The following is a 10283-nucleotide window of genomic DNA, read 5'->3' as shown; positions in this document are numbered from 1 at the left end:
ATTTCGATGATCCTTATATCCACGGAAAGGTAACAAGAATCTCTACACTTCTATCAACTTATCCTTGAATTAAAACTTCCCGAACTAAAATCCAAAATTCATAAAAAGCCCGAACTAACACTTTACCGATATATCACTTGGCTCCAAAACACAAAACGAACTCTCATATCATCTAGATTACATTACCTACACCCAAATGGGTCTAAATCTCTATTTCCCAAAGGACCTAATCTTTGTGATAACTGATCTTCGGATTACAACCCCAAATTAGGAACGATTTGGCACATGGTGTTACAGATATTGCATATGCAATTCGTTAACAGGTATGGGTCGTTAACGGATAGATGAATCATAAAATATGATTCAAACTTATTGCGAATCAGGGTGAAAACTCGTTCCATTACGAGGTCTACATGAGGGAAATGCATGACTTATAAATAATAAATTTATATTTAAAAATTTTAGATGGAGCGGATTATATATGAATTGGATCGATAGTGATCCATATCCGACCCTTTTAATAAAATGGTTAACGGATACGGTTCGTTAATAAATAAATGAATCATAACATATGATACAAACTTATTAATTTTTCACGGGTTAAAATCCGCTTAATTCACATGTCTAAACCAAGAGAAATGAACTGGGCTTTTTTGACAGACAAAGTGCTACTCCGTTAAAGGGGTGGGATTGGGTGGTGGTGAGGTGTACCGAACTCTTGCGTACACGTGCATCCCTGCAATCGTTCTTTACACCTTTCACAATTGACATGGCCGTTTCCACTTTCCAGGACCTACGCCTTACGGGTTTCTTGTTCGAGAAGCTGTTTTTCTGTTCTTGCGTCGTCGGCGTTTCATTTCAATCAACAGAAAAAAGTGTATATCAAATTATCAATGCGTACGGAAAATAATCTGTTCATAATTAGCGATTGCTGCGATCATTTTGGATAATTTCTTCACATACATACGCTAATTTTGCAAGAGAAGCTAGGGTTTTGGGGATTCTTGTTGATAGGGGTTTTTTAGGTCTGTAAAATCGAGTGATTGCTGATGGTGGATGTGGATGCTAAAGAGAACGAGGGTGGTAATGGCGATGATAAGAAGAAGAACCGTCTATGGATGCGGTGGGGAATTATCGGAGCTGTGATCACAGTTTTAGTTGCCCTATCTCTCAATCCTTGGCGGAATTCTCTCAATCTATCTCTCCTCCATAAATCGTACCTCTGTTCTGAGGTACTCTCTCGTTCTCTTCCTATGCATGCATGCATTGATGTCTCTATATGATTACGCAGACAATTACAGAGAAATTCCATAGCTTATCGAAGTAGTTAGATCGAGCTATAACTTGGTTTTTTATATCTATTGTACCAGGTGAATTTTCGCTCTTTTCATCACCAATGTGTGTGAAATTATGTATGTGGCTCTTCTATTAAAATTTGTGGTTAAAGTTGGATCTAATTGAACTCTATCCTGATATGCTTTGATCTCTTGTTAATATACTTTTGAAATTCCTGCCATTGAAATGTGTTCACAAAATTATCAGACCTATTTCATTATATTCCAACCTGTTTCTTCAATTCATACTTAGTTCGTTTGATACTTTCAACCCTCTCCTTTTCAATTTCCAATGATCATTTGTCTCCCAAATCCCATTCCAACTAATTCGTGATAAAAGCCTCATTGTCACATCTTTCAAACCTCAGTTATTCCACAAGTTTAAGAACTTGAAACTAATTTGTTTGTTTAATCTTTCAATTTCTGAACAGGATACTTGTAAATACACAGGCCTCATTGAGGACTGCTGTTGCGACTTTGAAAGTGTCGATGATATTAATGGAGCAGTTCTACATCCATTGTTGCAAGAGCTTGTTACCACTCCCTTCTTCCGATACTTCAAGGTCTTTTTTTTAACCTAAATTATGATTATAAATTTATAACTTTATAATCACGATCTATAATTCTACATACATGTATGTATCTCCAACAGGTTAAATTATGGTGTGATTGCCCTTTCTGGCCTGATGATGGAATGTGTAAAATGCGTGATTGCAATGTATGCGAGTGTCCAGAACATGAATTCCCCGAATCTTTTAAAACACCATCATTAAACGTTCTTCCAAAAGATGATCCTGTATGTCAAGAGGGAAAACCAGAAGCTACTGTGGATCGAACCCTAGATGACAAGTCGTTTAAAGGCTGGGTAGAAGTCGATAATCCATGGACTCATGATGATGAAACTGATAATGGTAATAATATAATTATTTAACCTTAAGGATACTGGAGTTGACTTTTATTGACTTCTTTCTCAAAATTTACAGAAGAAATGACGTATGTGAATCTGCAATTAAATCCCGAACATCATACTGGATACACGGGTCCATCAGCTAGAAGAATATGGGTTGCTATATACTCAGAACATTGTCCAAGATGTAAGTTAATTAATTGGGGGAGGGCATTTGTGTCATTTTACACCGACAAGAGATAAAGATTAAACAGTGTTTTTTTTTTTTTATTTTTTTTTTTATAATAACAGATGCATATGGGGAGATGTGCCCGGAGAAGAAAGTACTATACAAATTAATATCTGGTCTTCACTCTTCAATTTCAATCCACATAGCTGCTGATTATCTTCTTGACATAAAAAATAATAAGGTGATTTACGAAACTTTATGTCAGATTTATTATGAAAAAAAAATTAATTAATTAAATAATTAATTACAGCGGGGTCCAAATCTTAAATTGATGCGTGACCGAGTATTGAAACATCCTGATCGCGTGCAAAATCTTTACTTCACTTTTTTATTCATTCTTAGAGCTGTGACAAAAGTAAGCATTCCTTTTTAAACGAATTTTGAGATTTTTTTTTTTTGAAAAAAAATAAAAAAATAAATATGTGAGTTACAGGCAGGTGGTTACTTGGATGAGGCGGAGTATGATTCAGGGAACGATTTAGAGGATGTGAAAGCGGGAGAATTGATAAGAAGATTGGTACAAAATCCGAAATTACAAGCTGCATGTGCACTTCCATTTGATGAAGCTGAATTATGGCAAGGTCAAGGTGGGCCCATGCTTAGGCAACAGATCCAAAATCAATTTCTAAACATCAGGTTTCATCTTTAATTAATTCTCTACATACACATACATTTTTCGTCCTTGTGGCATAGTGGTTTGTTCAGATTTGGTCCAAAAAAAAATCTTTTTGCGTTTTTGATCCGTTTTTATGACACTTTTCACCTTTAAAATTTATTTGTATGATGTGGCAGTGCACTGATGGACTGTGTGGGTTGTGAGAAGTGTCGTCTTTGGGGAAAACTTCAGATTCTTGGTATTGGAACAGCGTTAAAAATTCTGTTTTCTGTTAATGATAAGGAAAACCCGGACACACATGTAAGTATTTATATTTTGTCAATTTTTCCCAAAAAATTTTTGGTTTTTATGTATCTATTTGTTTTTACAGTTGCTGTTACAAAGAAATGAAGTGATTGCTCTAGTTAATTTACTAAATCGGCTATCGGAGTCTCTTATATTCGTTAATAAAATGGGGACTCCTCCTAAAGAAATAATCAATAGACCATGGGGATTCTCGTCAGTGGCTTATTGGTAATTTTGTTACTTTTTTTTTTTTTTTTTTTTTTGGGGGGGTTTAACTGAAATGTTGTGAACTAACTGGTTTGGTTTTTCAGGTGGCTAAAATCTAACCAACAATTGTCATTGTCAACAAACACCACCGACCCATTTTGATAATGAGACATGATCAAAGTGAAGATAAAAAAAAAAAAATAGAGCAGCAAAATATTTTAATTTGAGCTTGAATTTACTTATGTTAGAAAGTTTTTTTATTTTTTTTAAAATCAATAAATATGAAGAAAAAAATTATAGTAATTCAATGGTTAGTGAATTATGCCATTGAACAGGTTTTGTAGGGTTGTTTTTATGAGAAAGGGCATTCATGTTATTTGCAAAAACTAAAGATCAAGGAATAGTGTTTGTTTGTTCCATTTTTTTTGGAAGACTTTTAAGAAGCATAAATGTATTCACTACTAGCAAAGAATATGGCTTTCAACATTCATCGAGTTCATGTCAAAAGACCAATACAAGAACACCAAAACATACATTTGATCTAACAACACGATTCACATCAAAATATTTTCTTTCTACAACTTCTTCTTCCCCATCATCATCATCATCTCATCATAGATTTTGATCATTGAATTCTCAATTTTGCCCCTCTTTACAAGCGTAACTTCTATTCTTATGTACATTGTAGTAGCATAAAAGTATAACACAAAACTAAATCAACTTTTTTTTTTCTGAGCCCTTGACATGGAGAGAGAAGTTGTTCATCATCATACGATTCGCACTAAAATCTTGGATAATCTTTCTTGTAGGGGATTTTTTTTTTTTTTTTCTTTTTTTGTTATTGTGGAGTGATTGGTTATATCTCGATTCCAGCTTCTTTAAAAGCAGCTGTCATTGTGGTCGATGCCTCTTCAAGTGTTCGCCTTTTTTGAATGGAATTAAAAGTCTCAATGTAATCACCTTCCTCCCATTCATTGAAATCATCAACTCCAATTCCACACTCTAGTCCCACATTCACCTGTTAAAAAAACCAAGAATTTCACAAAATGTTTTTGGAAAGAAAAGAATCAGCAAACACTTATTAAGATTATAAGAAAGAGAAGCATTACCTCTTTAACATCCTCCTTGATTCGTCTCAAAGAATCAACAACACCAACATAAATAATCTTCCCTTTTCTCAAAACCCTAACCCCACAATCTTTTGTCACCTTCCCTTCGGTCACCATGCATCCAGCAATCCGCCCGCTCCCACTGCTAAACACCGCCCGCACCTCCGCCGCCCCAAGCGGCACTTGATCCTACAAAAAAAAAAAAAAAAAAACGAAATCATCAAACAAATGACACGAGGGAGGGTATAATGGTAATTTCAGATGGTTACCTCAACGGAATCTAGTAGGCCTTCCATTGCAGTTCTAACATCATCAATAAGATCATATATAACTTTGTAAAGACGAATCTCAACACCTTTTTGATCTGCATAGCTTTTAACAGAACCCGGTGCTTTTACATTGAACCCAAATATAATGGCTTTACTAGCAATCGCAAGGTCAACATCACTGTTGCTGACATCACCCGTTGCTTGTAAAATGAATTTTAAAGTCACGTTATCTTGTGGGAGCTTTTGTAGGGCTTGTTTCACAGCTTCGATTGATCCCTAATCATCGTTAAAAACAGAGTTTAAAAAGGTGACTTTATTTAAACAGAATGTGGATGCTTTAACAATAATAGTAAAAGGAGTGATACCTGAAGATCGACTTTCATAACGATATTCAGTTGATGTAAATCCAATCCAGAATTGTTGCCAGTTGTAACAGCAGAAGCAAAAGAAGAAAGAGTTATTCTTCCATCTCCAGCTTTTGCCAAAATTCTTTCATCTCTTAAAGAAATCGCGCGTTCTTCTGCTCTTTCACGTGCAATATCAAGAGAATCCACAACCTCAAATTCATCACCCGCAAATGGGACATTGTTTAATCCAATCACCTAAAAAAACATCCATCAAAAGTTTACTACTTTCTATAAATGGAAAAAAAAACATCCATCAAAAGTTTAATACTTTCTATAAATGGAAACGTTGTGATTTTCTTTACAATTTATACCTGTACAGGTATCGAAGGTCCAGCTATATCAACTCGTTTTCCACCATCATCAAATAAAGCTCGGACCTGAAAAAAAAAATTATTTCCCCAAAAGGGTAAGTTGCTAAGCCATTGAAAGTTTGAAACAAATCAAGATTCAAGGTTAAAAATGTCATTTTTATTTTTTACTAACCTTTCCAAAGGATTCACCACATACTACTACATCCCCTTTTTTTAGTGTTCCATTTTGAACTATAAAACTGGCTACAGGTCCTTTTGACTTGTCAAGACCTGCCTCGATTACTGTTCCCTTTGCATTTCTATCAGGATTAGCCTTCAATTCTTGCAGCTAATATATCAAAAAAAAAGAGAATACAATTAAATACATAAATCAAGATAAATAAAGGTAATCCCTTGTTTTTTTACCATTAAAATACATAATAGTATATATAAAGTATAGCAAATTACAAAAAATGGGCCTTGTGCTTTCTGATTTTTACCATGTTTAGTCGAAAATCGAAGCTTTTTTCAGTTTTGGTCTTTATTTCAAGGTTCCAGGGACCAAAATCGATACGAAACCTTGAAATAAGGACCAAAACTGTAAAAAAAAAAAAAAATCAATTTTGGAGTAAGTCGTTTTTTCACTACATGATAAGTTTTTTACCTCTGCAACAAGCATGGTGGTTTCCAACAACTCATCAACATTGAACCCTGTGAGAGCACTAATCTGTAACAAAAACAATTTTTTAAAAATAACAATAAGTAATCTTGTAAAGGGTATTATAGTCAAAACACAAAAGAAGAAATTTCAGGCTTTTTTGTCCCACCTGAACCATAGGAACATCACCACCCCAATCTTCTGGTTGTACACCATTTACAGAAAGCTCCTGCATCACTTGGATTACTCTGTCTGCAGCTTCCTCCTTCTCAATCTTATCAATCTAAAACATTAACAAAAAAAAAATAGTTTTAAGTTAAAATTTTAGTCAAATCTTTGACCAATTAAATCATGATTCGATAAACACCTTGTTAATGGCAATAACTATTGGCACACCAGCTGCTTTTGCATGTGCAATTGCTTCAGCTGTTTGAGGGCGAATTCCATCATCAGCAGCCACTACAATTATAGCAATATCTGTAACCCTGGCCCCACGTGCTCTCATTGCACCAAATGCCTACAAAAATCAACACATTTAAACAAAATTGGAAATAAAAAAGATTTATTTTCATTTAACATTACCTCATGTCCAGGGGTATCAAGAAAAACACATGGTCTCACAGTGCCATCAATAGGCACTTCAACTTTATATGCTCCTATTCCTTGTGTGATTCCACCAGCTTCAGAAGCTGCCACCTGTCATAAAAATAGTAATCAAGATCCAATCTTTAATCACATTTCATGTTATAAAGACTATCTTTTTCGTTCTTTACTCATAAAGATCCAATCTTTAATCACATTTCATGTTATAAAGACTATCTTTTTCGTTCTTTAATCATAAAGATCCAATCTTTAATCACATTTCATGTTATAAAGACTATCTTTTTTCGTTCTTTAATCATAAAGATCCAATCTTTAATCACATTTCATGTTATAAAGACTATCTTTTTTCGTTCTTTAATCATAAAGATCCAATCTTTAATCACATTTCATGTTATAAAGACTATCTTTTTTCGTTCTTTAATCATAAAGATCCAATCTTTAATCACATTTCATGTTATAAAGACTATCTTTTTTCGTTCTTTAATCATAAAGATCCAATCTTTAATCACATTTCATGTTATAAAGACTATCTTTTTTCATTCTCTAATCATAAAGAAATAATCTTGATCAAATTGTACCTTGGTTTTCCGGATAAAATCCAAAAGGGTTGTCTGTCATATACCAAAAAAAAACAATATTAGCAAAAAAAAGTCTTTTAAGGAAATTAAACAATTTAAAACAGTAAGTATTACTTATTATTACCTTTCCATGATCAACATGACCCATGATTGTGAGAACAGGGGGTCTATCTTGTAAATGATCCAAGTCTTGTTCATCAAAAATTTCTTTCTTTTTAGCTTGTTCTGATATTTTAATGGGACCCACATCAATAACTTCCACCTCATACTCCCTACAAACCATCTTCACCATTTCCTTATCAAGCTTCTGAACCCCATCAGGCTTAATACCCTTTGCATAAAGATGCCCTAATATCTCACCTTCACTCACAGCTAAATTATACGCCAGCTCATCAATCAGCATACCCTCTTCACCAACTTCCATGAGTTCTACTTTGACCGGTTCAGCTTCCCGAGCTGCCCGCATCCTAGCTGCTTTCCTACTAGCTTTACTCCACTTTCTTCCCTTTTTTGCCCCTGGAATTGAAACATCAAGATCATCATCATGATTCCTATTATCTTGAACCATACGCCTACGGGTCCCACCAGCTGCCCCACTTCTCTTTCTGAAATCTTCCTTGAATTTTGTGGGACCCGAGGGCTTTCCTGGCTTTGGAGGTGATAAAACTGCTTGTGCCATTAAAGGGTCAACTGGTGGTCTTTTGGATGCAAATTTATCGATCAGAATCGGTCCACTTCTTTCCTTTTGTTTTGTACTAGGATCTTTTTCATCAGTACTAGGTTTTACTTTTTCTTTTTCCAACACCCTTGGAGCAGCTCCTAAATCTTTCAAGATTGGTGGTCTTTTGACAGGTGGTGCTGCTGTCAATGGTTTTGCTTGTAGCTTTGGTTGGAATCTTTGAGGTGGCTTAGCAACTTGCTGACTTTCAGCTTCCACTGTTGACTCCATTTTCGGGACTTCTGGAATTTTCTCAATCTTTTTTGCTTCTTTCACAACTTTTTCTATATTAGCAACTGGATTCCCCTTTCTCCATACACTCTTCAGAGTCTTGGACTTCCCAATAGCTGAGTTGACTCGGTTAGCATCAGAATTGGTGTTTGTTCTCAAAGGGATTGATGGCTTTTTATTTGGGATTTCTGAGTTCTTGCTTGTTTCTAATTTTTCAGCCTTTTCCAACACCTCTCCTAACGACTCAATCACCTTATTTCTCTCTTCTTCATTCAACTTCTCCCTACCAGAACCATTTGAAACTTGTGCTATTTTAGGCTCGGGTGGCTTCAAGATAGGCCTTGTAGGCTTAAGTAAGAGATCAGAAGCATCGTCTTGGCTGCTTTTATTGGTGGCATTCAGTGAAAGTGAAGTCCCTTGATCAGCGATGTAATCAGTAGTCACAGAATATTTACAAATCGAAACATACCTCCACCTTTTTCCGACCAAAAGGTTATGAAAACTGCAAGAACTATTGGGGAAATAAACTCTCCTAATTGATAAACGGGTCCCTTCCAATTGACCCGGAGAACAAGTGCAGGTACTTCCTAAACCCACTAACGAAGCAAAAGAAGCCATGATTGCACTCTATATAGACCCCGGCATTACTTTCCTATCCTCACAGACAATTTATCAAACACCTAGCCTGCAATGGCCTAATAACACCTTCACAGACTCTTACACACGAAATTACACTCTTCTTATACTCGTTTCGCTACAATCTGAGCACCAAATAGGAATGGGTCGATTATAAAACCTAAAGAACAGGGTTTTGAGCTCAACCGATAGTACGAAACACCCAGAAATTAAAAAAGATAAGAAATTTCGGAACAAACTAAAACCCCACAACTCCCACAAGAGGATATGAAATCGTTACCTCTGAAAATTCGGGGGTTTCCGTTCTTTGTGGGTGGATTGGATATAGTTTGCAGAGTCGTTACTGTGTATGTAGATTGTGGAGGGAAGAAGGAAGGGTATTGTGTAGTTAACCGTGTGGTTGTAGAGGAAAGGAGGAAGGGATGAAACCAAGGGTGTGTGTTGGCTCGGTGTTTGTGTGTGTGTGGCTAATTCTATGCCTCTCATCAAATGATAACATTACATGTGTCTGATAAGGTTTCAGGATTTCCTTTGTTTTCATCCTACCAAAAATACAAGTTGAAATTTCTTTACCTCAAAATCAAATATCTTTGCACTCATACTTTAGAATAATATTAAACGTTTTGACTATTACACCTTTTTAATTGAAATTTGATGTAATTTTTATATTATGCAGCGAGTTAAATGTATATTTATGTAATGATATTTTATCATTTTTAAATTTATTCAACAGAATGGTTTTTATATGAAAGATAATTATAAGAATTGGTTCAAAAATATATTTTTTTGTATAAATTGATGAAGAATATTAATTGTTTTATATATAAGATAATTCAAACATGTCATGTCATGAGATAATTTGTTCACAATTGCATTATTTGTTATCATATGTGAGGGTTATATTTTATATTCATCAATAGTTAGAGGTAGTTTCTGTAATTGATCCTAAGTAGCTAGGTTAATACGAACAATATTGTATTTTCTTTGTTATGTGGCATCGGTTGCGGTTTCTATGACATCTCCAAACTTCCTCTTCCCGATCTTGATTCGTATACATGTTTACATGGTATCAGAGCTTGAGGTATGTTTCAACTAAACATTGTTCTATTAATTGCTTTTCTTCCCATAAATCGGTATTTACAGATACATTTTATCAAGCCCTAAACCTATCTTGAATGAAAAGGAAATAGTTATTTTACTTACCTG

The 10283-nt window shown here is 34.9% G+C and overlaps 2 protein-coding genes across 2 annotated transcripts; one reads left to right on the top strand and one right to left on the bottom strand.

The window, feature by feature from the left end:
• The first annotated feature begins 669 nt into the window (after positions 1-669).
• On the top strand, positions 670-4552 carry LOC145004456 (endoplasmic reticulum oxidoreductin-1-like). Its single transcript, XM_078963382.1, has 10 exons — positions 670-1232; positions 1766-1897; positions 1987-2245; positions 2318-2428; positions 2533-2651; positions 2721-2825; positions 2904-3106; positions 3263-3386; positions 3457-3599; positions 3683-4552. Exons 1-10 carry the CDS (start codon positions 1050-1052, stop codon positions 3738-3740), a joined length of 1437 nt encoding a protein of 478 aa, XP_078819508.1. The 5' UTR covers positions 670-1049; the 3' UTR covers positions 3741-4552.
• Positions 4013-9543, bottom strand: FUG1 (Translation initiation factor 2, small GTP-binding protein). The gene is made up of 12 exons (XM_078963381.1): positions 7617-9543; positions 7493-7525; positions 6894-7007; positions 6679-6828; positions 6481-6594; positions 6318-6380; positions 5847-6002; positions 5675-5740; positions 5322-5558; positions 4957-5232; positions 4688-4876; positions 4013-4596 (listed from the first exon to the last, which is right to left on the bottom strand). The coding sequence occupies exons 1-12, from the start codon at positions 9057-9059 to the stop codon at positions 4435-4437; spliced, it is 3003 nt and encodes a 1000-aa protein (XP_078819507.1). The 5' UTR covers positions 9060-9543; the 3' UTR covers positions 4013-4434.
• Between the last annotated feature and the right edge of the window lie 740 nt (positions 9544-10283).

The sequence above is a fragment of the Lactuca saligna genome, chromosome 7, assembly GCF_052625555.1.
Source record: "Lactuca saligna cultivar CGN05327 chromosome 7, ASM5262555v1, whole genome shotgun sequence".
NCBI classification, from domain to species: domain Eukaryota; kingdom Viridiplantae; phylum Streptophyta; class Magnoliopsida; order Asterales; family Asteraceae; genus Lactuca; species Lactuca saligna.
The sequence above is the reverse complement of the archived record's forward strand: the minus strand, read 5'-3'. Positions and strand labels throughout refer to the sequence as shown.

Coding starts and splice junctions, on each gene's coding strand:
- LOC145004456 (XM_078963382.1), top strand. CDS start 1,050: ATGGTGGATGTGGATGCTAAAGAGAACGAGGGTGGTAATGGCGATGAT. Junction 2,826..2,903: donor TTCTTAGAGCTGTGACAAAA/GTAAGCATTCCT, acceptor TGTGAGTTACAG/GCAGGTGGTTACTTGGATGA. Junction 3,107..3,262: donor AATCAATTTCTAAACATCAG/GTTTCATCTTTA, acceptor ATGATGTGGCAG/TGCACTGATGGACTGTGTGG.
- FUG1 (XM_078963381.1), bottom strand. CDS start 9,059: ATGGCTTCTTTTGCTTCGTTAGTGGGTTTAGGAAGTACCTGCACTTGT. Junction 6,003..6,317: donor CCACCATGCTTGTTGCAGAG/GTAAAAAACTTA, acceptor TTGATATATTAG/CTGCAAGAATTGAAGGCTAA. Junction 5,233..5,321: donor TTATGAAAGTCGATCTTCAG/GTATCACTCCTT, acceptor AACGATGATTAG/GGATCAATCGAAGCTGTGAA.